This window comes from Microtus pennsylvanicus, chromosome 5, assembly GCF_037038515.1.
Source record: "Microtus pennsylvanicus isolate mMicPen1 chromosome 5, mMicPen1.hap1, whole genome shotgun sequence".
NCBI lineage: Eukaryota > Metazoa > Chordata > Mammalia > Rodentia > Cricetidae > Microtus > Microtus pennsylvanicus.
This window is the reverse complement of record NC_134583.1, coordinates 81,055,965-81,081,293: the sequence shown is the minus strand read 5'-3', so window position 1 is coordinate 81,081,293 and position 25,329 is coordinate 81,055,965. Positions and strand designations below refer to the sequence as shown.

Genomic DNA, 25,329 nt, shown 5'->3' with positions numbered 1-25,329 from the left:
AGCTTTGTCTTTGCCTACGCGCCTGCTCACCTGATGCTCCGGGGGTCTCCATCGCTGCCCACCCACCATTGCTGAAGCACAGCCCCAACAATAACCAGGGGCTCTGCCCAGCTAGGACCTCCAAGACTACCGTGTCTTATTTGGAGTCCTCTGAGAGTCTTCTTCGCCCAACGGCCCTAGAGAGCATAAAAGGAGTCTTCCCACCTTTGCTGACTCCACGACTGCTCCTATCCCTGGGAATGGAGCTTCTGTCCCGGCAGCTACAGGCGGATCTGCTCAGTCTTCCTTCCTCACATCCCTAAAGGCTTAGATGGATGTCACAAGTAGACCTGCCACAGGTGGCACCTGAAAATAGAAAGGGAGACTCTTTCCCAGACTGGCAGCCTCCCTGTCCGCTGGTACCCAACAGCCCTCCTTCCTACTCCTCTAGACATCCTCTGTTAGATTCTTGCAGACGTGCGTCCAACCCGCGCTCTCCCATAACAGGGAGGTCTTATGAAGAACTCATATTTTCCCTAACTCAACAAAGCGGGACCTGAAGAATGGGAGGTGAGCGCAGCCTGGCGAGAAACTGAGGAAAGCACGGCGTTGGTACCAATTCAACACTCAAAAGTTCTTGACCTGGCCGCACTCTGTGTCCGCCAGTCCCGCCCCACCCCTTCTTGCTTCCTTCCCCGCCTCTTTCCCCTTTCTACTCCGGGAGTCACTTACCCCCTCCCTCCCCAAGTTAGCCCCGCCCCGCCCCTCCGCGTCCTCAGTGTGGATCCGTCTCTTGGCAACCAACCGCTACTGGTACAGCAGCGAAGTCGCTGTCTGGCTGTGGGCCTTAGGCGCCATGGATTTGGTTATCACGCAGGAACTGACCCGTGCCCAGAACCAACAAGGTGGGTCTCATCCTAGCTCTGCTGATGGGAATCTCTTGAGCCCAAGAGAGTGGCACATGATGCGGTGGCTACAGCTGTTGAGCCTGACCTAATTGTTGAGTAGGGAAGGTTGTGGGCAGCCTGACTAGGAATTCAGACCCGTGTTTCTGTGCCAGAGGAAGGCTTTTTCCGGGGACTGTATCTCTCTGACACACCCATGCCGGGCCCCTCTGCTGATCCTCTGCCCGACAGATGCAGCTGCCCTGCGACGAGCTTATGAGCTGATCAAGTCCGCAAACCTGGGAAAATCGGAGTTCGACCCCTCGGAGAGCTTCAGCCCGGACCTGTTCGTGCTGTGTGCAGAGCAGGCACTCAAGGTGGAGCCCCGGGCCTGGTTGGCACTGGCACACGAAGAACCTGCCCCCCCCCCCACATTTGGGAGTGTTAATGGCAGAAGAGGGTGGGTGGGACACCGATGAGTGTTGTGGGAACGGGGATGACCAAGCTTTACTTTCCCTGGTTTCAATCTCCTGCAGATGGGAGAGCCTGAAATGAGCGACGACTGCATCCAGATGTACTTCAAAGTGAAGGGGCCAGTAACTCAGTTTCTGGGTCGGGCACACCTGTGCAGGGCCCAGCTCTGTGCCCCACAGTCAGAGGAAAACCTGGTGAGAACATCCCCGTCTGTTTTCACCCCCCCTGGGGAGAGCAGCAAGTCAGGTGTTAAGAGTGACTTTTGGCCTGGAGAGATGGCTCAGGGGTTAAGAGCACTGACTCCTCTTCCAGAGGACCTGGGTTTCAATTCCCAGCACTCACATGGTGGCTCACAGCTCTCTGTAACTCCAGTTCCAGAGGATCCCATGCCCTCATCTAGACATATATGAAGGCAAAAAACACCAATGCATGTACATTTTTTTTTTTAAAAAAAGTGGCTTTTAAGCAAGATGGAGTTGAGGAACCATTCTCTCCTCTACAATGCTGCACAACAGTCAGAGTTCCCGTCTGTGCTTTTCTCTCCACTCAGCATTTGCAGTGTCCAACATGAGTCCGTCTGACCTCCCATCCCCATGCGGCAGTGCTATGGTCTCTCTGTCTTCTAGTCATCCCTGAGCTGGGCAGAGAGGGAGCTGGGAGAGTCAGGCACTCAGGGGCACAGCCAGCTGCGGTTTCTGTGCAGAAGCTGGGGTGCCACGCAGTTTGCATTTGGTGACGGAAGTGGAGATGCGTGGTGACAGCTGCTTGTGTGGCAAAAGCGCCTTACCTGTGCATTCACTGGGCTCTTTTAGGAGGAATTTGAGAACTGCGTGACTCAGTACATGAAGGCTATAAACTTCGCAAAAGGAGAACCAAGGTAGGCATGCGGAACTGTCTGCTTCTGCAGGATTGTGTAAGACTTTGGTGCCCGAAGGTACCAAGTGATGCTATTTATTTATGCTTCCCTCCATCCATCCCCTCTCCTTTCTGTTTTGTGTTGAATGGAGTCATGGCACAGGCTTGTCTTATTACCTGGGAGAACCATCCATGTTCATGCAGACTTCCCAGAGCAGCATCCTTTGTCGTGCTCGGGACTTGTTGGGATTTGTTAATGGCTGTCAAAGTGTTTTCTCTATGGCCTCCTTTCCAATCCGTCCCCCAGGACCCCTTGTTCCTGACTTTGGGCGTCAGCCTTTCTGAAGGGAGAAGGGCACACTCTGGGGCTCCTCTGGTTGGATTGTGGTCCTTTACCCCTTCCCCTCTTCTTGTCTTTGCAGCTGTGAGTCTGTGAAACCCTAGCACAGACTTCTAGTTGGTGGCTGTCTTTTTTCCACTCAAACCCAAATTCAGCTATTGAAACGTTAAGTCAGCATACACTGGCATTGGCACACTGCAGTGGGACCCAGCATTAGAGGGGCTTTCATTCATTTTGCCCATGCCCACTGCTCATCTGTTGAAAGCCTTCTCAGGTCACACACTGCACAGGTACAAGGGTCCAGGGTCCAGCCCCATAGGCCTTCCCTCCAGGGGTCAGGAGCCGACCCTGCGCCAGAGAACTCGGCAGAGTGGATGTTTCCAAATACAGCCTTCAGTTCCTGGCCATGATCCACTGCAAGGGTCTGAGCTGGTCACTGCGACTCACTAGTCTGGTTGCTGGTCACTTGGTTTCCCTTCTTCCTTCCTGGGTAATGAGCAGCCATGGCCTGTCTGATGACCAATCAGTGTTAGAACAGCAGGGCTGCCCACTCCAGACAGTGGCTTTCTGGTAAGAAAGTCCTGAAGCTTCCCTGTGTGACTCCCTCTGATGCTGCCCTGCCCCTCAGAGGGAGGTGCTTGGGAAGTGCCTCTCCACACACCTTCATCACCTCCACAAGGGTTTATGCTCAGACATGGAGTTTGTCCTTCAGTCCCCATTTCCACCTGCAACACACTGTGTCTGACCATCTTTTGTCCGCTCAGCTGCTGGCTGAGTCTTGGACTTCTTTTTGGTCATGGTAGGATGCCATCTCCTCCAAGAAGCGTTCCACGCTCTTCCTTCCTTCCTTCCTTCCTTCCTTCCTTCCTTCCTTCCTTCCTTCCTTCCTTCCTTCCTCCTTCCCTCCCTCCCTCCCTCCCTCCTTCCTTCCTTCCTTCCTTTCTTTCTTTTTCTTTTTTTTCCTTTTTTTTTTTGGTTTTTTGAGACAGGGTTTCTCTGTGGTTTTGGAGCCTGTCCTGGAACTAGCTCTTGTAGACCAGGCTGGTCTCGAACTCACAGAGATCTGCCTGCCTCTGCCTCCCGAGTGTTGGGATTAAAGGCGTACGCCACCACCGCCCGGCCTCCACACTCTTTCCTTCCTTGCTCATGACTGTGTTTTCATGGGGCATGGTTAATTTGTGGACTAAGGTACCATGTCATCACCACCACGAGACAGCCACTGCTTGTGTGGAACAGGGCTGTGTGGGGCAGGGGTGGCTCTTCATCCTGGTGCTGATGCAGGCTGGAGAGAAGTGTGTCAAATGAAGTGCCTGCATCTGATGGTGATGGGACACACCTCCACACCCCTTTTGAATTGGTCCAAGAATCAGGATGCCCCAGCCCTGTGCCTCAAGCATTCTGATTTCCCCTCCCTGCCTAGGTATTACTTCTTGGTGTTCAATGCTTCTGTTCTCTACTGGAACATGGTGCGGCCATTCCTCAAGCCTGGCTATCACCAATTTGTGATCCCCAGCCTCTCTCAAATCATCGCCGTGTTAAACCAGACAGAAGAAGAGGACAAGGAGTGGCGGGCAGAGCTGATGATGTGAGTGGGGGCAATAGGGCAAGTCCTATACTTATTGTGACTCAGGCCATATGAACCTCTTTCTCTCCCGAGGAAGGGGCTGGATTCCTGACTTGTCAGGGCACTCTTTCTAGAATCTATGGCTATTGCAGCAGGTCTTAGAGATTCCTCAGGACTCAAAGAAGATGAAATGTGACTCCATCACTGGTCCTGGCCCATGCTTTTAAAACCTTAGTGAGTAGAGTTTTGTTGTTGTTGTTTGGTTTCGGTGTTAGTAGGCACTTTGGCAAGTAGCTATGCCGATATGAGCATCACATCTGGGTTCCCAGGTGCCTGAGCATGGGAGCTCTGAGGTCACTGCTCGGAAGCCACAAACTGTCAGCAAATGCCTGGTCACTGTGCCAGCTAGACCAAGAGGCGATCTCTCCCAGGTTTTCTCAGGATCTTTCTGCAAGCACGAGACCAAGTGGATTTTTGACAATGTAGATCCCAGCACCAAAGATGTCAACCCAAGTCTAGACCACAGTCTGCAATCTTGGGGCACCTGCTTGTGGCCAATGGGAGGAACCTCTAAGAGAAAGTTGATGCAAATGAGATCTGCCTTCAAAGTGCCATCCGGAAATGTCCTTGATAATTAAAATGCCAATCACCCGTGCTGTCTGCCGTCATTTCTTCCACTCCCACTGGCCTTGCTGTGGATCCTGGCGGGTAGAGGGCACTTTCCTGGGAAGCATTTTTTTTTTTTTGGTTTTTCGAGACAGAGTTTCGCTGTGGCTTTGGAGCCTGTCCTGGAACTAGCTATGTAGACCAGGCTGGTCTCGAACTCACAGAGATCCGCCTGCCTCTGCCTCCCAAGTGCTGGGATTAAAGGCGTGCGCCACCACCGCCCGGCTTCCTGGGAAGCATTTTTAAAGCTCGTGAAACACAGAGTTTGCAAAAGCGCAGACCCTGGCTCTCAGAGATTTGCAGCCGAAGGCTGCTAAGAAGGCTAATGTCTGCTGCTTTCTGTTGTCCAGGGAACTTCTTGAATGCTACTTGCAAGCCGGGAAAAATGAGGATGCTGCCAAGTTCTGCTTGACGGCTGCACCATTCGTCAAAACCCATGTGCCACACAAGTACAGGCAGATGTTCTCAGTCATGGTAAGCGGACACGTTACAAGGAAAGGCAAGGAGTGGCGCTGTCAATCATTCAGAGACTATGCAGAAAGCCTCAAAAAGTCCATTTGTTGAGGAATATAAAAACATACACATATGTGAACAAAACAAGCAAAAATGATGAAGAGAACAGGCAGTTCATCTTATAGGGAAGAGCAAAGTTCTCTCACTACTATTGGTTAAGTATTTCTTTTGTTCTAGCATCAATTTTTTAAAAAAAAATACTCACAGAAAACTTGTGAAATACAAGTAATTGCTATAGCACCATGTCCCCAACACGTCTACAACCTGCTAATTTTGATGTATAAGAATCATCATAAACCATATCTAAAAATGTATAAAACTTAGTGAGAATTTGTCTTAATTACAAACATTAATTTTATAGGGGAAATAAAAAATACGTAGGCACAAAATCTGAATGCATCTCTCGTTCCTCATTTGAACGCAAAGTAACATGCAGTTGCATTCCCGGACAGGTGCGTCATGAGCTAATGGATGATCATCAGTTAAGGGAAGAGAAAAAGCATTCCACGAGTCTCTCCATCACTTACCACATTAATTCACTAAAAGCGTAAGTAGTCAGGGGAAGTTGAGCTCAGGCTGGGATCGGGACACCGTCTCTTCTCTTAGGGTGCCCTTTGTCAGTGAGAGGGAGTTTTAGGGCTTAGGACTGGCTATAGGGCCTGTCCTAGATGAGATGGTACTAGGGGTTTTGTGGGGAGGGCCTAAAGTAACCCCCATTTACCACATCCATTACTGAGAAGCAAAGGGGGGATGATCAGAGTCCCAGCGGGTGAAAAAAGTCCCCAGCTGAATCAGATGCTTCTCACAGCCCTGCTGGCCTGCCAAGGAGAGTGAGGAGGAGATCACAGTGTGCCTGGTCCTGAGGAGAGAGAGGAGATTGCAATGTGCCTGGTCCTGAGGAGAGAGAGGAGATCACAATGTGCCTGGTCCTGAGGAGAATGAGGAGATCACAGTGTGCCTGGTCCTGAGGAGAGAGAGGAGATTGCAGTGTGCCTGGTCCTGAGGAGAGAGAGGAGATCGCAGTGTGCCTGGTCCTGAGGAGAGAGAGGAGATCGCAGTGTGCCTGGTCCTGAGGAGAGAGAGGAGATCACAGTGTGCCTGGTCCTGAGGAGAGAGAGGAGATCGCAGTGTGCCTGGTCCTGAGGAGAGAGAGGAGATCACAGTGTGCCTGGGCCTGAGGAGAGAGAGGAGATCACAGTGTGCCTGGTCCTGAGGAGAGAGAGGAGATCACAGTGTGCCTGGTCCTGAGGAGAGAGAGGAGATCGCAGTGTGCCTGGTCCTGAGGAGAGAGAGGAGATCACAGTGTGCCTGGGCCTGAGGAGAGAGAGGAGATCACAGTGTGCCTGGTCCTGAGGAGAGAGAGGAGATCACAGTGTGCCTGGGCCTGAGGAGAGAGAGGAGATCACAATGTGCCTGGTCCTGAGGAGAGAGAGGAGATCGCAGTGTGCCTGGGCCTGAGGAGAGAGAGGAGATCACAATGTGCCTGGTCCTGAGGGAGAGGAGATCACAATGTGCCTGGTCCTGAGGAGAGAGAGGAGATCGCAGTGTGCCTGGGCCTGAGGAGAGAGAGGAGATCACAATGTGCCTGGTCCTGAGGAGAGAGAGGAGATCGCAGTGTGCCTGGTCCTGAGGAGAGAGAGGAGATCACAGTGTGCCTGGGCCTGAGGAGAGAGAGGAGATCACAATGTGCCTGGTCCTGAGGAGAGAGAGGAGATCACAGTGTGCCTGGGCCTGAGGAGAGAGAGGAGATCACAGTGTCCCTGGTCCTGAGGAGAGAGAGGAGATCACAATGTGCCTGGTCCTGAGGAGAGAGAGGAGATCGCAGTGTGCCTGGGCCTGAGGAGAGAGAGGAGATCACAATGTGCCTGGTCCTGAGGAGAGAGAGGAGATCACAATGTGCCTGGTCCTGAGGAGAGAGAGGAGATCGCAGTGTGCCTGGGCCTGAGGAGAGAGAGGAGATCACAATGTGCCTGGTCCTGAGGAGAGAGAGGAGATCACAATGTGCCTGGTCCTGAGGAGAGAGAGGAGATCACAGTGTGCCTGGTCCTGAGGAGAGAGAGGAGATCGCAGTGTGCCTGGTCCTGAGGAGAATGAGGAGATTGCAGTGTGCCCGGTCCTGAGGAGAGAGAGGAGATCACAGTGTGCCTGGTCCTGAGGAGAGAGAGGAGATCACAGTGTCCCTGGTCCTGAGGAGAGAGAGGAGATTGCAGTGTGCCTGGTCCTGAGGAGAGAGAGGAGATCACAGTGTCCCTGGTCCTGAGGAGAGAGAGGAGATCACAGTGTCCCTGGTCCTGAGGAGAGAGAGGAGATCGCAGTGTGCCTGGTCCTGAGGAGAGAGAGGAGATCACAGTGTGCCTGGTCCTGAGGAGAGAGAGGAGATCGCAGTGTGCCTGGGCCTGAGGAGAATGAGGAGATCACAGTGTGCCTGGTCCTGAGGAGAGAGAGGAGATCACAGTGTGCCTGGTCCTGAGGAGAGAGAGGAGATCACAGTGTGCCTGGGCCTGAGGAGAGAGAGGAGATCACAGTGTGCCTGGTCCTGAGGAGAGAGAGGAGATCACAGTGTCCCTGGTCCTGAGGAGCGAGAGGAGATTGCAATGTGCCTGGTCCTGAGGAGAGAGAGGAGATTGCAGTGTGCCTGGTCCTGAGGAGAGAGAGGAGATTGCAGTGTGCCTGGTCCTGAGGAGAGAGAGGAGATCACAATGTGCCTGGTCCTGAGGAGAGAGAGGAGATCACAGTGTGCCTGGTCCTGAGGAGAGAGAGGAGATTGCAGTGTGCCTGGTCCTGAGGAGAGAGAGGAGATTGCAGTGTGCCTGGTCCTGAGGAGAGAGAGGAGATTACAGTGTCCCTGGTCCTGAGGAGAGAGAGGAGATTACAGTGTGCCTGGGCCTGAGGAGAGAGAGGAGATCACAATGTGCCTGGTCCTGAGGAGAGAGAGGAGATCACAATGTGCCTGGTCCTGAGGAGAGAGAGGAGATCACAGTGTGCCTGGTCCTGAGGAGAGAGAGGAGATCACAGTGTGCCTGGTCCTGAGGAGAGAGAGGAGATCACAATGTGCCTGGTCCTGAGGAGAGAGAGGAGATCACAGTGTGCCTGGTCCTGAGGAGAGAGAGGAGATCACAATGTGCCTGGTCCTGAGGATACTTCCCTGGCATTTTCCTGCAGTGATATAAGAAAAGGAATATTTCCTGCAAAAAGAAAGCCATGGAGGCATGGAAATTCGCCCGGGAAATTAGGCACAAAGAGAGGAGAGGGATCCTTTAAGATCTCCATTCTTTAGGAAGCATGGGTTCATTGATTGAAGACTTGCCCTGAGAATAATTTTTTAACAAATATGACAGGATGATTTGACAACATAGCGTTTAATTAAATCAATTCTAGGAAATTGGATAAACGTAATTTGCCAGAAGACATCGACCAGATTCTGAGGAAAGCCTATAAACACTTGAGTCACTACAATCACCACCGCTTCCCTTCCATCAAAGAAGAAAAGTAAGTGGAAGCTTTGCTTTATCCGCACGCGGAGACACCCACACAGCCAGTACACAGCACTCAGAACACACCTGAGAGTGTGACAGAGACCCACGCAGCCAGCACACAGCCACCACACAGCCACCACACAGCCACCACACAGCACTGAGAACACACCAGAGAGTGTGACACAAACCCACACAGCCAGCACACAGCACTCAGAACACACCAGAGAGTGTGACGCAGAGACCCACACAGCCAGCACACAGCACTCAGAACACACCAGAGAGTGTGACACAGACCCACACAGCCAGCACACAGCACTCAGAACACACCAGAGAGTGTGACACAGACCCACACAGCCAGCACACAGCACTCAGAACACACCAGAGAGAGTGAAAAGATACACGAACAAGCAACTAGACCCAGGTAACTACCTGCTCCACGCCAGGGGAGGATTTGGGGCTGCCTCCCTGGCAATAGCATCATGACATTTATCTCATCTGTGAACTGCACTTGGGGTGTGGGCCTTCATGTCCTACCTCGGAAAATCAAACTTAACTTCTAAGCACAATCATTTTCAATTCACGGCCGTGCCTCGGAAACATCTTAGTAGCTACACAGAAGAACGCGTTGATTTGAGCCTTTCCGGGGAGCCTATCTTAATTCTGAGGTCTCTGGCATTTCTGGAACCTGGAGGAGTCGGGAGGAGCTCTGGGCTGGCTCCTGTATGAAGAGTGGGTGGTGTGAAGCAGAGTTGAAGATCTGGAATGTTCTCTCACAGAGGTGGCAGGAGTCTGTTTCTCGCCTCAGTGGCTGTCCGTCACACCCTTGTGAGCGCAGCATTTGTTTGAGATGATGAGATCATAATTGCCACCATGTGTGGGCTTTTGCTTTCCAAGTCTCTGATCACCAGAGGGGTTCAGCGTTCACCTATGATTGGGGCTTTCGAACCTACTCCTCTGGGAATTTATCTTCTGAATTCTCAATGATTTTCTCAGTAACTTCTGTTCACTTCTGATGGAAGAAACCCATTGACCCCTTGACTATGATAATTGTTTAAGCCACAGAGCCTCTCCATATGAAGTCCACTGTTACCAGAGGCAGAGCACCAGCTGGCCTCACTGGTCATTTGGCCACTGACTTGGGCTGTGGTGTGTAGTTTTGTATACAAGAGGATGCACCCTTGATGGGAATGGCATCAGCATCAGATGCAAACATGATGTGGAAACAGGCCCTCGTAGCCAAGAGTTCAGATGTGCCACCCCGAATAAAGGTGGGCTCTGGCTCCCAGGACAGGTGTCCTTCTAAGGAAAGGGAAATTTAGGTCCAGAGACACACATGGGAACAGAAGGTACCAACAAGTACCGGCCACAACCTGAAGAAACAAGGAGGGATCCTCTGCTGGGTCTCTAGATGCAATGTAGCGTGGGGGAACGCCTCGATCTGAGGCCTGGCCTGAGAACTGGGAGACAATCGTGCCTGTCATTTTACGATACGTGGCCTGTAGGGCTTTGCTGTGGGAGCCCAGAAAGCTGATGGAGAGCACGTGTTAGCTGTCTGTGACAAATGGCCACTCACTGGACCTCAAAACAGGGCACATTTGTATCTATCTGGTTGTGTCTGTGGGCAAGACTCCCGTGCGTTTACCAACAAGATGTTAGCTGCCTCCCTCAGGTCTCTCTGGCAGCTAAGTTGGGAGAGAGCTGCCCTGCTCACATGGCTGCTGGCACAATTAGTTCCTTATGGCCCATAGGGTATCTCCACGGGGGATGGCTTGCCTTACCAGAACAGCCAGGGAAAGCACCAACTGTCTATAGACGGGGCTATGTATGGTTCAGGGCTGGGGTAGACTCTGCTTACATACAGGAGCTGTGTAGTGCTTGACACATACTTCTGGGGGGGCACGCAAAGGGCCACACTTGGGGTCCCAAAGGCCTGAGTAAGAGCCAGAGGAGAGGGATCGAGTGTACCGGACGCCCCATATCAGCTGCCAGACCCTCCTGTCAGGCTAATAGCCACTCTGAGAGGAGTGAGTGCTTGTAATTATTTGAACGTGTGGCCGTGCTTGTTCCTGGAAGGAAAGCCACATCTGTCATCAGATTCTCCAAATTTAACCGCAATTGACTCCAGCAGTCAGGCAGGGTATTCTCCCAGGGGTTTGGTGATGGTGAGGTCCCTTTATGAGAACATGCTCATTGCTGTCCGAGGCAAATTCCTAGAAATAGGGTTGCAGGGCGCTGCACAGATAAGCATGCAGGGAGCTTGCTTTCTGATCTCTTGGTGACTTCTCTGAGCCTGTAAGGTAGAAGTTCCACTGCTTGACTATGATGAAGCCAGACGCTTACCTATGCATGTATGAGTATTGGTTTCTTTGTTGGCCCCCCTTCCTTTCTTTTACCTGACTTTAAAAATACGGCCTATATCCCCACTGTACTGCTCACTGATAACATTCTTGTACTGAGATCCAAGGATCCAAGCCCTTCAACTTTGTGATAGTTCCAAGTTATCCAGGTGACCAGTTAAGCTTTTTCAAATTTTGATATACAGAAATGTTTTACTTACTATAGAAATAGTGTGAGCTAGCATTCATTCCCACCAATCCTGGGCCAGGTGCTGTCTTTGGTCTTTTATACATGTGAATTCAGCTGCCTAGTGGAACCTGAGGGTGGATGTGTGGATTCTCAGGGGAACTCACTAACCCTGGCCTCCTGGCTGACGTTTTCTCTACCAACATACTTCCGACAGCATTCCCTACAGTGAGCTATGGGGAAGCTATTCTCTAAGGCTCCATTTCTGTGTGAACCTCTAGTTGAAATGCACAGGGACCCCCAGAACCCATGTGTCTAGAAGGACCCCAGAACTCTTTCCAACCCCCAGTTCTTCGTGCAGTCACCACTCGCTGCCACTCCTAGGGAGCTATCTTGCCCAGGATACATCATAAGCAGCTCGAGCTGCCTTTAATGGCTGTAGGACCCTTCCCCACAACCCAGAGAGCCTTGGAGCTTCCTGACACTACGGGGCGCTACCGCCATATCTTCATTTGGGTTTCTGTGTCTAGAATTCTGACTAGAGAAAAAAAATGTAACATCTGTTTAAAGCCAAAATGGTCCAGGGACCAGCTCTTTACCCTTCCCTGAGTTCCTCCTTTTTGGCCTGACTATCAAGCCCAGAACACAGGTGAAGCAGGGAGGCAGAAGTGCTAGGACCATGCCTTGAGTATGCAGAGCCTGAGGAGAGAAGGGTGGGCAGTAAAAAGCTGCCCCCACCTGGAAGAGCTCAAGACAAAAGAAAGGGAGGGTGGTGCCACCATGCGAAGTCACTGGGACTCAGCCTGAATGTGTCTCTAGCAAAGGCAACGAGATACTGGGTCTGTTCCTGCAGAATAGCTGCCAGTCTCTGGAGACACTTGATGGTCATGGACAGGGAAGTTGCTGGAGTCCAGTGGGAGGAAAGCAGGGATGCAGTGGTGGGACTGAGGATGCTGAGATGCAGAAGGCCCCAGGATGCTAAGGTCAGGAAGCTCTGGCCAGTCTCCTAAAGGACCTTGGCCTAGCACACGTCTCTCCCAATTTGTTCTTTTTCAAAATTGTTCGTCTATCACAGGTCCCTGCACTTTAATACACATTTAAGATCACCTACTGAGACTCACATTAGTGACAATGACTGTCTTGACGCCATCCCATACGCCTGTCACAGGGAGGAAGAAGCTGGGCTGTGTCTCTCCCCGACATGGCCTTTTTCCAAACTGCGCTCACCAGGTGGGCGTCGACAGAGCCTCAGTGGGCACCTGGACAGGGAGTTCGTGATGACCCAGTATTGCCGTGGCATCTGGGCCGCAGCCTAAAACCCTGGGTGGGGACAGTGTGTCCAGTGGGGACTGATGTAGCATTGAGGAGAGTTTTGGGCCCCACGACAGCTGTGGGGCAGGGCCAGCACAGCAGGTACAGCTGTAGCTTGGTATGTCTCACTTTGCTCTCAGCTCCTGCCCCTGCCACGCCACTGCCACGCTGGAGCAAGACTGGCACCGCCACTGCCAACATGTACTTATGCCCTGTGCTGAACCAGGGCCTGTTTGTTTCTTTGTTTCCAGAATACTTCTGCTTTTTGAACTGGCTCGCCTGTCTCTGACCTTGAAAAATGAGCCAATGACCAACGACTGCCTCTCAGATCTGAAGAAAATTGAAACCAAAGTAAGTGATTAGCTCTGAATGGTGGGCACAGGGGGTAGCTCAGAGCTGGTGGGAAAGGCTTCCATTCTCAGCATGTGCCGCCTGCAGGAGTGTACTGGCCATGTCCGCTGGTCTGCCCCTGTGTCTTCTCTTTTACCTCTGGCCCGTGTTGCTACCGCTGTTCAGGGAAGGGCTGTGTAATGCTCACAGAAGTAGTGATGTACCCCTTGATCCTCTGACCCCTAGACATTTAGATCATGATGAATTTTTGCTTATTTCTTGAAGGACTACCATAAAAATTCTGTGCTTAAACCAGCAGTTAGGGACTCCTCAGTGACATGGATTACCAAGGAACCGTCACTGTTAATTTTTTTTATGCTTATGACAATATTGTCATCCAAGGGAAATTTAGGACATACACAGTAGTGAAAGCGGGCTTTGGGATGGTGGCCCCTGTAACTTCCGAAGCTGCCTGAGGCATTTCCAGAGTGGAGAGTGTTCTTCCTACGCATGCTGCCGCCTTCAGGAATGAGGTTGGATGATGGTGGGCTGGATAACCTGGTCCCTGTCTTGACCACTGCTTCCTGACATCTCCATTGAGGACTTGTTCTCTGCTCGGTCCTGGTGGCCTGTAAAGGTGATCTTTGGATATTTGTCAACTAAATAAAGCCATGGGGACAGAGCAGACAGTCAGGGGCAGTTCACATTGCGAAAGGGAAAACAGGGGTGCAGAAGGGGTGGCAACACAGGATTGCTTTAAAAGGAAATAAGACGCCATCTGGACTTTGATCATCAGGCGACCCTTGGATAGGATTTTCCAATGGGGTGAGGAGAAAGCAGTTGAGGCTGGGGATACATGGAGTGTGGAAGGAGCATATGATAGGTTTATTTTTCAGCACTTAACCAAAGTCTTTTGTGGTCCATTTTCCTTTTCTTGGTGTCTATGACACCAGCACCCAAACCCAGCATTGCCCCTTCTTCACCAAACACTGGCTTCCTTCTCTCTCTGAATCCTGGGTTTTGTCTATAAGGAGGCAGTGCTAACAGGGCACGTCTCAAAATGACACCTGCTCTTGGTGAGCGAAGAGGTGTGGAGACAGGTCCAGCTCGCCAGCTAGGCCTGCAAAGGGCTCTACCCACAGAGCACTGCCCAGTCGCAGACCTCTCATCTCCTCTGCCACAGCTACTGCCCCATCCACCTCTCTGCCACCTGCTGGAGCAGGCCCCAGCTAACATTCCAAGGAGGCTGCTGGGCTTCCTGGCTCTGCCTTCCCTAACTGAAGCTGTTGGTCTGTGTGCTAATGCACCTTGGCTCTGGGTATCTCTAACCTTCTCCTCCTATTCTGTCTGAGGCCTCCACCTCCATGTGTCCAAGTGTGTCATTCTTAATCATGTAGACTTGAGAGAGAGAAATTCATTTTTAGTTAAGGAGTCTATAGGCAACTGTAAAATAGTATGTTTGTGTCAGTAAGTTTTCCAACCTTTTACCTTTTTTGGGGGTGTGTGTTCAAGACAGGATTTCTCTGTAGCTTTGGAGCCTGTCCTGGAACTAGCTCTTGTAGACCAGGCTGGTCTCGAACTCACAGAGATCCGCCTGCCTCTGCCTCCCAAGTGCTAGGATCAAAGGTGTGCGCCACCACCACCCTTTCCAACCTTTTACATCGTGTTTGATGTTTGCTTTGTGTTTACTTCCTGTGAGAAAAATCTCCATTCTTCACTTGTGAGATTGGATGTCTCAGTCTGGCCAAGAATATCTCTCATTTGTTTTGTTCCTTGGTGTGAGTTCAGGGAAGACAGGTCATCCTTTGCCGGTGGAGTCTCCGGGGCCTTCCTGAGAAGCACGCTGCATTGTGTGGTCATTGTCCACCTTCCCTGCTGGGATGCAGCCTTCCTGAGATGGGGACATGCCTACTTTACTCCCCACTACACCCCACCTCCTGCTATAGAAGCTGGTGCCTAAGAGCTCCTCAGGAAATGTCTCCATCTTGCTGAAGATGGCCAGATTCAGGCCTGCAGGAAACTACGGCTGAGGGTCAAAGAACCAGGCCACTACCAGGCTCAGTACAGAGACACCCCTAGGAGGAAGAAGCCCTGAGCCCAAACATCTGGCACTTTGGCAAAAATTAAAGCAAAAACCCAATTCTATGCGACTGTCCAGAAATAAGTGAGCCTTTTGCCATGTGAAGCATTGCAGGGAGACGATGACAGAGTCTACCTTGTGGTCCAAGCAGCAGAGATGCAAGAACATTGTCTTTGAGTCGGAAGTAGCTAAAAACCAAGCAACATAGAAGAAACTGCAAGCTTCAAGACCCTGGAGAGCAAGCAGATAACGAGGGAAAGTTCTGTGCCATTTAACCATCTTAGGAACCTCAGGAGAAGCCTAGGGCAGGAACCTGCGGGAGGGGGTGCAGTGGGGTGCAGTGGGGAGAGAGCAGCTACAGGTCACAGGAGCAGCCCCTGAGTCAGGCACACAGGAAAGCCGCCCTGACCCCTTAGCTGAGCGCTGAGGAGCACATTCAGCAGCAGCTCTCATGTTGGGGAAGCAGTTTACCTGCAGATGACGACAGCAGAGCTCTCTGCAGACAGCCTGGGTACAGGTCCTGTCCTCTTCAGCCAGAGACCAAACTCTGGATTCTCAGGTTGAGTGCCCAGAAGTGTGGTGAAGGGCCATCCCCTCTCTGCTGCGTTCTGGTTGTGTGTAACAAAGCTTAAGGTCAGGAATAAAGAACTGAGCTATGATGAGACAAATTTAGGTGTAAACTCACAATGGCTGTGACTATTTGCACGAACAAGGTCAAGCCAGACAAAAGTCCCCATGGTGGAGGGGGTTGCTATGTCCCACTCTAGCTGGGGAATTATTGGCAGTTGATACCTGGTGGCAGGAGAGTAAGTGTTCTTCAAGGATGCAATCCCCAAGGAGGTAACTCAAACTCTAGTAGATTATCCTGGACCCATGCTCATTCTAGAGAACTAAGTAGACTCAGTGCATGAGAGAGAGAGAGAGAGAGAGAGAGAGAGAGAGAGAGAGAGAGAGAGGAGGAAAGAGTAGTGAGAGGGATATGGAAAGAGTTGGAGGGAGGCAAAGGGAGGCAGATCAAAATACGTTATGTGAATTGTGAAGTACCCAAACATTAAAGAAATCTACATTATCCAACAAGGTAGAATCGACAGTCTGTGGGACCTGATAAAAATTACCAGACATGCAAAGAGAGGAGAAAAAATGACCCATGAAAAAATGAGAGAGAAAAGCAATCAAAATCAACCACTAAATGATATAAATGGCACTATCGGTTGATGCGAGTGCTGTTAACTCTATTATAATTTATCCCAGACGTTTAGAAAGGTGCTGAGAATCTCTGAGGACAGAAGAAGGGAGGGGAAGGAAGGAGAGGAGGAGAAAGGAAAGGGGAGGGGAGAGGAGGGGAAAGAAGAGGGGAGAGGAGAGGAAGAGAGAAGAGAAGGGAGAAGACAAGATGGGAAGGGAGAGGAGGAGGGGGGAAAGGAGAGGAGGGGAAGGGGAAGGGAAGTGAGGGGAGAGAAGAGAAGGAGAGGGGAGAGGAGAGAAGAGAAGAGGAGAGTAGAGGAAAGGAGAAGAGAAGATAAAAGAAGAGAAGAGAAGAGAAAGATACTGGAAGATATAATTATCCAAATGCTACAGTTGGCAACCTTGAAGAAGGAGGATTAAGTTATGTTAGGTATCTAGAAAGTGCAATTAGGGGTGGCATCAGCCTGCTTGCTGGAGACAGTAAAAGCAAAAGACAAGGATGGTCATTAAGATCCTAATGTCTAGTCAACCTAAATTCTACATCTTGAGAACATATCTTTTTAAACAAAAAGGTTTTCCTTGGCCTCCTCCAATTCCCATGAGCACAAAGTAAACTCTGGGGGAGGAGAAAGTGGTGCTGACAGTGAACTGGATCTGCACAGGACAGTGGTAGCAGCAAAGATAACCAGGATGTACTGTGGGGGCACTGGTAAGCAGAATGTGAGGTGAGACTCCACAGCAGAATGGTTGGGAACACACCAGGATGTGTGTACTGGCATTGAAGTTACTAACATGAAGTTACCTTGGTGAGAAGACTGCAGGAGGTACAGTCTGATAACAGATGACAACTGCTATATGTCACATGAAAGCAGCACCAAAGTAGTAGTAGTAGTGGTAGTAGTAGTATATAGCTAGTGAACTCTCAAAGGAGACAGAGGGACTGAGGATGTAGTTCAGCTGGTAGCATACTTACCTATTAGATATGAACCCAAGATTCCATCCCTAATACTGAGGAAAAGGAAAAGTGGAAAGGGAGAGGAGGAGGAGAGAATGAGAAAAGGAAAAGAGTAGATCATCTAAAGTAAAACTGAAGAAACAGAATAGAATAGAGAAAATATGGAACAGACAGAAATAAATGGTAAAATGATATAGTATATCTGATCTATTATGCTGTAATCACAATAAATGTAAATGTCCTAGTTACCACAATTAAAAGGCAAATGCTGTCCAAATGAGAAAAGGCCAGGTTCTAAGTCCATACAGACTGTGAGAAACCCACATTCAGTGTGAAATGCTTGAGATCTAGTTGAAGCATGCAGCAGTGCTCACACTGACAAATGTCACCTGCTGACACTGTAGGGAAGAAGCTGGAGTGGCTGCTTTTCTATTATTCAGTGTCTGATTTTAAAACTGCTAGTTAAGGGAAGTACGGGGACTTCCGGCTGGCATCCCACGCGTGCAGTGCAGTCGTGTTTCTCAGGTAAGGCATGGCTAAGAGCTTACGGAGTAAGTGGAAAAGGAAGATGCGTGCTGAGAAGAGAAAGAAGAATGCCCCAAGGGAGCTCAACAGACTGAAAAGTATTCTCAGAGTTGACGGGGATGCTTTAATGAAAGATGTTGAAGAAATAGCGACTGTGGTGGTACCCAAACTGTGCAAGGAGAAAATGCAGTGTGCGGTGGAGGGTGAAAAGGATGACATGAAAATGGAGACTGAAAGTAAGAGAAACAGAAAGACTCTTCTAGACGAACATGGACAGTACCCAATATGGATGAACCAGAGGCAGAGAAAAAGACTGAAGGCAAAGAGAGAGAAAAAACGGGGGAAAAGCAGAGCCAAGGCAGCCAAGGGCCTAGCCTGGTAGACCTTACAAACTGGAAAGAAGGCAGAGGCAGGTAGATCTCTGTGAGTTCAAGGACAGCCAGGACTGCTAATGTGGAGAAACCCTGTCTCAAAATCCACAGCAAACAAACAAACAAACAAACTGGGAAGTATTGATGGGACAAAAGTTAAGTTGTTAGGATTGTCTTCACTGATTTCAGCTCTCTCTGATGGAAGCTCTTTGTTTTCATACTTTAGTTGTTAGGACTGTCTTCTCTGATTTCAGCTCTCTCTGATGGAAGCTCTTTGTTTTCATACTTTAGTTTCATCTTACACCTGTAATTCAAAACCAGAATAATTCATTTGTTTTGGGAATTGAATAAACTATTTTCTGTTTTAAAAGAAAAAAAAACTGCTAGTTAAAGAGAGGTAATTTCACAAGGTGAATAGGCTTAGCAAGTAGGGAAAGAATGCCAGTTGTCAGGTACACCTCTTTAAAATAAAAGAGTTGTTAAAACTGTGAGGGCAAACAAAGTCCAAAAGTAAAGCTGGACATTTCAAGGGGACACTCCGAGTGATAGATAGGGTGGGAGATGTAAAGACTGGAGCTGGAGAGAAGGCTCATCAGCTAAGTACACTTATTGCTCTTGTATGGGACCAGGTTCCATTCCCAACACCCACATGGTGGTTCACAACCATCTATAACTCCAGTCACGGGATATTCTACACCCTCTTCTGACTTGCACATGCACATGGAGTGCAGACATACGTTCAAAACATTCACACATATAAAATAAAAATAAATCTAAAAGTTTGAAAATTATCTGGAGAAATACGAAAGGCTAAGATAAGACATCCTATTTGTTTTGTTTCAGCTATAAAGCACACCCCACACTGCCCTGCCCCCCAAGCAGCAGAATCACCATCTTCTTGGGTCACAGAGCATTTGCCACAATAGGTTATATTCTAGACTTAAAAATACATACGTTTTGGATCGTCTGGAGGCATTACCATCCCTGACTTCAAACTCTACTACAGAGCTACAGTATTGAAAACAGCTTGGTATTGGCATAAAAACAGAGAAGTCGACCAATGGAATCGAATAGAAGACCCTGACATTAACCCACAAACCTATGAACACCTGATTTTCGATAAAGGAGCTAAAAGTATACAATGGAAAAAAGAGAGCATCTTCAACAAATTGTGCTGGCAAAACTGGATGTCAACCTGTAGAAGAATGAAAATAGATCCATATCTATCACCATGCACAAAACTCAAGTCCAAATGGATTAAAGACCTCAATATCAGTCCGAACACACTGAACCTGATAGAAGAGAAAGTGGGAAGTACTCTACAACACATGGGCACAGGAGACCACTTCTTACGTATAACCCCAGCAGCACAGACATTAAGGACCTCATTGAATAAATGGGACCTCCTGAGACTGAGAAGCTTCTGTAAAGCAAAGGACACTGTCACTAAGACACAAAGGCAACCCACCAACTGGGAGAAGATCTTCACCAACCCCGCAACTGACAAAGGTCTGATCTCCAAAATATATAAAGAACTCAAGAAACTAGACCGTAAAAGGCTAATCAACCCAATTATAAAATGGGGCATTGAGCTGAACAGAGAATTCTCAACAGAAGAACTTCAAATGGCCAAAAGACACTTAAGGTCATGCTCAACTTCCTTAGCGATCAGGGAAATGCAAATCAAGACAACTTTAAGATACCATCTTACACCTGTCAGAATGGCTAAAATCAAAAATACCAATGATAGCCTTTGTTGGAGAGGTTGTGGAGAAAGGGGTACACTCATCCATTGCTGGTGGGAATGCAAACTTGTGCAACCACTTTGGAAGGCAGTATGGCGGTTTCTCAGGAAATTCGGGATCAACTTACCCCTGGACCCAGCAATACCACTCTTGGGAATATACCCAAGAAAGGCCTTATCATACAACAAAAGTATATGCTCTACAATGTTCATAGCAGCATTGTTTGTGATAGCCAGAACCTGGAAACAACCTAGATGCCCTTCAATGGAAGAATGGATGAAGAAAGTATGGAATTTATACATATTAGAGTACTACTCAGCAATAAAAAACAAGGACTTCATGAATTTTGCATACAAATGGATGGAAATAGAAAACACTATCCTGAGTGAGGTAAGCCAGACCCAAAAAGAGGAACATGGGATGTACTCACTCATATTTGGTTTCTAGCCATAAACCAAGGACATTGAGCTTATAATTAGTGATCCTAGAGAAGCTAAATAAGGAGAACCCAAAGAAAAACATATAGGCATCCTCCTGAATATTAACCTTCAGCAAGCGATGAAAGGAGACAGAGACAGAGACCCAAATTGGAGCACAGGACTGAAATCTCAAGGTCCAAATCAGGAGCAGAAGGAGAGAGAGCACGAGCATGGAACTCAGGACCGCGAGGGGTGCACCCACACACTGAGACAATGGGGATGTTCTATCGGGAACTCACCAAGGCCAGCTGGCCTGGGTCTGGAAAAGCCTGGGATAAAACCAGACTCTCTGAACATAGTGGACAATGAGGACTACTGAGAACTCAAGAACAATGGCAATGGGTTTCTGATCCTATTGCACGCACTGGCTTTGTGGGAGCCTAGGCAGTTTGGATGCTCACCTTACTAAACCTGGATGGAGGTGGGGGTTCCTTGGACTTCCCACAGGACAGGGAACCCTGATTGCTTTTCGGGCTGGGGGGAGACTTAATTGGGGGAGGGGGAGGGAAATGGGAGGCGGTGGCGGGGAAGAGACAGAAATCTTTAATAAATAAATAAATTAAAAAAAAAAAATACATACGTTTTAAAGGTATTTGATTCTTATGAAGTGTTGACTGACTAGTATAGAATTACATGTGGAGCCATGTTTCTACATAACTCATGAGTCCAATAAAATTTAAAAATGGAATTAGAAGGAATTTTTAATGGAGTAGAAATGTAAAAAAAAAGCACCTATCAAAGTTTGTGAATTATAAAGAGGTAATTTTTAAATATGTGGCATGTGTGTTTGTTTGCATGTGTGTGTTTACACATGTGTGTATGTGTGTATACATGTGGCAGCCAGAGGTTGATATTCGGTATCTTTTTTATCATTCCACACCTTATTATATGAGACAGAAACTCTCACTGAACCTGGAGCTTGCCATTTCAGCTGGACTGTTGGCTAATGAGACCCAGAACTGCCAGTTATTGTCCTGCAAGCACAGGGGTTACAGTCAAGCACTGCTGTGGCTGCCTTTTCCATGGGTGCTGGGGATCCGAAGTCGGGTCCTTGTGCTTGCACAGCAGACACCTTACCTACTGGGTCATCTTAGCCATGTGGGATGTTTTTAAAGAGAGAGACTGCATTTGGTCAAGGAAAATGAGACCTGCCTCCACTGAGAACACTTACACACAACATTCCATTTGGTAGCAAAAGAAAATGGGTAGGAGCCAAAGTGGACGTTAACAGGCGGACAGACAAGTTGTGATGTGTCGGTCGAGAAGGAACAGTGCCAAGCAGTTCATAAAGACATGGCAGGACGAATGAAGCTCTTAATTTTCCGGGACTTAGAGCAACAAGCAGGGAGCACCATGAGATTCCCTCACTCATATAAGCAGATGGAGATGTTGTTTGGAAAGTAGATGGGATGCTTGGGCACCAGTGGGCAGAGGCACAGGCACAGAAAACCGGTGGGTCAGTGTTATTGTGTCTTCAGCTGGTGAGGCTTTCCTGGGTTTATAGAGGCGTAAGTCAAAGCTTGCCCAATTGTGCACCTTAAATATTTGCAGCTGACTAGATGCCCTGTGTGCTCTCAGAAAGCTATTTAAAATAGGGATAACAGAAAATCAATAAATTAAAATTGCCCATGAAACAGAGATGAATTTCATCCATGCAGGAGCCTCCTCCATCTCCAGAAGCCTGTGCCTTGGGCACAGGGATCATGTGTTCTCTAGAAATGCTTTGTCATGAAGATCTGAGCAGTGTAACTGTGTAACTCTGGAAAGTTCAGAAATTCTGGTTGTGCCCCTCCCCATAAACCTCTTGAAGCTTCAGACATCCAGCTGTGGTATTTCAAGACTGTGATGGGGTCTTCACACAAGGCTCACTCAAAGAACTCTGCAGTGGTCACAGTGATGGCAGGGATAGGGCTTCTGTCACACCCACCCACAAGGGCAGGGCGCCTCATATCAAAACCAGGAGTTTTTGCTGCTCAATTATAGTTGCTAAATTTTATAGATGTTGTAAGGTAGTTTGTTATTTAAAAATTTAAGCCAGGATCTCACAGACTCCCCGCTTCAACATTACATTTGTTCTTAGCTGCCCTCCAAAACTTGATGGCTTAGACCCTATTGCTGAAGATACCACAAGCTTTAGACATAGAATTTAAAGAAGTCAAGCCAGTATGTGGAAGCTTCATTCCTATTCAGAACTCTGGCTTTCAGAGTACTGATTCTAAACACACTACCAAGGGAGAAAAGTTGCCATTAGTCTTGCATGGTTGTGAATCATGTGAACTACAGTAACTTCAAGCCGAACAAGACGTGCCCATGGTACAATAGTGGCACAAATGTTATAGGGAAAACCAACCACTTTCTGACTGCCGTGTCCACTCCAAATGGCAGAACTCACGTCTGGCACTGCTAGCATGGCCCAGAATCCAAGGTTATCCAAAGCTAGGCAGGTTTCAGGCTCCAGAGAGAACCTAGTGTTGCTGTTCTACTGTAAGGGCATCGCAATAGACCGACTCCTGAAGACCTGTCATATTCATAGGTCAGCGCATCGCTCAGTCGTGAGAGAAGTTCTGTATGGTATAAAATGAACCCAGAGTCCCACAAATGATCAACATACAGAAAACAAAAAATTGCAGCGTGCTCATCCCTAAATGTATTGTACCCCACCTCCCGAAACTCAGGATTGTCGCAGAAGCGAGGGTAGAAAGAGTCTAAGAGCCAGACACAATGAAACAGTCTCATGGGCTGTTGCACACATGAGCCAACTGTGGCTGTGACAGAAGGCACAAGATCCGTAGAAGATCAAGCCAACCCAAATCCCAGCATGCAGTGAGGAGGTCAGAAAGATTCCACACCTAGCTGAGAAACTATTGGCGATCAATGGCTGCTAAGAGAAGGAGAGGCTGTTTTCTTCAGGGATGCCACCCCCGAGAGGTTACCCAAGCCCTGGTAGATGGCTCTACACCAATGTACATGCTGACAGCAATAAGTGGGCTCTGTAGTTGTTTTTTTAAGTCAACACGGAATTTGGAGGGAGTAGAGGTGGTGCTGATGGAAGAGGAGTTAGAGCGGAGTGCATGGGAGTGAGTTTGGTTCAACCACATTGTATGCACTTATGAAGTTCTCAATAAAAAAGGCAAAAGAATTTAAACCAGAGGCTAAACAGACGACTTGGTGTGTAAAAGGTGCCTGCCACCAAGCCTGAGCACCTGAGTTTGATCCTTAAAATCCACATTGCGAAAGGAGAGAGCTAACTCTTGCGTGTTGCCCTCTGACTTCCATACTCATGCCATACATTTACATGATCATTGTTTGAAAAAAAATCTAGGCCAGGTGTGGTGGTTTACTTCCATTGTCCTAACACTCAGGAAGGTGAGGTAGGGCTGGCATGAGTTCAAAGCCTTCCTGAGCTATATAGAGTGAGTTCCAGGAGTCTTGGCTATCCTGTGAGACCCTGCATTTTAGAAAAGAGAAAACGAAAAACTAAAGACAAATTCAAGGCCATCTAAAATCAGTGAGGGTTTTCCTCCCTCCTGTTAAAAGGTTTCAGAAGTCTCTCTCCCTTTGTGTCTTTCGAGACACCTTAGGTTTTTGTCCCGGTGACTTTGCACTGCTCTCTGTCCGTTTTCTGGTTTCTGTTTCTTCTGGGAGTTGAAGGCATTTGAAGGGTCTTTAGGGCTGATGAATGTGGCTTGATTGCCGCCATTTGTGTCTTTGTGCTCGAAGTTCCACCTGCATCCACAGGATCCTAGCAAGCTGCTCGAAATCGAAGGCCTGGAGTGTGAACTGGAAGCTTTGAGACTGGAGAGTAAAGTTAAAATGTACTTTCGAGGAGCCGTTGAGGTAAAGCCCAAGTCAGAGTTCCCCTGGAGCCAGGATCCCTGGGGTCAGGCTAGCATGGCAAGCACTGGTGCAGCCTGACAGTGAGGTGCCTGGATGTGGGGAGCCGGGGACCATGGGGGATACGACTGAGAACAGGATCAGTGTGGGGCTTGAGGAAGGCTCAGAGAATGGTGAGTGTGTTCCACGGGCTCTGAAATCCCAGCCTGGAGCATTTCTTCTGGGAAGGACGTATAACACAAACCAGAGGTGATTCTTCTGGGGTGGTGAATGAACGAGGCAGCCCGAGTGAGGAGACAGCGATAAGAAACAGTGGGCTCTGACTCCACTTGTGCAAGAAACACCATGAACCACAGCTGTGTCTAAGCCCTTCATAAAGTGCCCACTTCAGAATAGGAAGGATCACTGTGGCATTCTCAGAGGGACCGGGGCCCTGGTCTGATGACCCCGCTAATCTGCCACCTACCCTGACTGCCATCCCCAGCACTGGCTTTTCCAGATGGCGACCATAACTAGTTTCCCACCCTCGCCTCCCAGCCCTCAGCCAGCCACTCAATATGCCCCCTACAGGAACTGCTGGATATCATCAAGAGACTGGACATCACGCTGCAGCGGGCCATCCGTTTGGGTGACACCAAGCTCATCCACGTACTGTGTACCGCACAGTGGAACACCTGCTTGCCCCTGCTGCAGCGCAACCTGAGGTTATACCTCCGGAAGCCACTGACCGCCATCGCTGAGATCCTGGAAAAGCTTGATAGGTGGGCGCCATTTCTCCTGTTCTCCCTAGGGTCGGCCTCTCAGTAGGGGAGAACTGGGAGAGTCCAGGGTGTGAGTGCCCTGTTCTTGGCATCACTTGCGGGATGCACAGGTACAAGAGCCCGGCTTCCTCCTCTTGTGCCTTTCAGTCACCCAGGCAACACAGATCAAGAATCCTCATGGTATAAACAGTCCTCATCCTGTCTACCTGTCAGCGGAGGGCGGTGGTGATTATCTGGAGGGAGACTTGGAAATGTATCCTCAGTAGCCATTGTGGGCATGTTGTGGATGGCCTAGCATCATAATCCGAAGACTCCTTCTAAGTGCACCGCCCTTAGCTCGCAGCACATTGCAGGTCCCCTGCCATTTCATGTCCTCACAAACCCTTAGCTTGATTCACCCCTTGGCTTCGGCTGTGCTGTGGATGTGCGCTTATATTCAACAGGAGATCCTTTTTTATTTCCCTGGGTGGGCAACAGTC

At 49.1% G+C, this 25,329-nt stretch overlaps 1 protein-coding gene and 1 pseudogene across 1 annotated transcript in view; both read left to right on the top strand.

Moving 5' to 3' along the window:
* The first annotated feature begins 779 nt into the window (after positions 1 to 779).
* Positions 780 to 25,329, top strand: part of Cfap46 (cilia and flagella associated protein 46) — a 95,122-nt gene continuing 70,572 nt past the window's right edge. Inside the window, exons 1-11 of the mRNA XM_075974885.1 lie at positions 780 to 884; positions 1,116 to 1,240; positions 1,400 to 1,531; positions 2,150 to 2,214; positions 3,953 to 4,117; positions 5,113 to 5,236; positions 5,728 to 5,822; positions 8,654 to 8,764; positions 12,837 to 12,936; positions 23,994 to 24,092; positions 24,660 to 24,850. Of these exons, the coding sequence (XP_075831000.1) occupies positions 836 to 884; positions 1,116 to 1,240; positions 1,400 to 1,531; positions 2,150 to 2,214; positions 3,953 to 4,117; positions 5,113 to 5,236; positions 5,728 to 5,822; positions 8,654 to 8,764; positions 12,837 to 12,936; positions 23,994 to 24,092; positions 24,660 to 24,850 (1,256 nt within the window). The 5' untranslated portion in view covers positions 780 to 835. The remainder of the gene's footprint in view (positions 885 to 1,115; positions 1,241 to 1,399; positions 1,532 to 2,149; positions 2,215 to 3,952; positions 4,118 to 5,112; positions 5,237 to 5,727; positions 5,823 to 8,653; positions 8,765 to 12,836; positions 12,937 to 23,993; positions 24,093 to 24,659; positions 24,851 to 25,329) is intronic.
* On the top strand, positions 17,609 to 18,107 carry LOC142850993 (protein LLP homolog pseudogene; annotated as a pseudogene).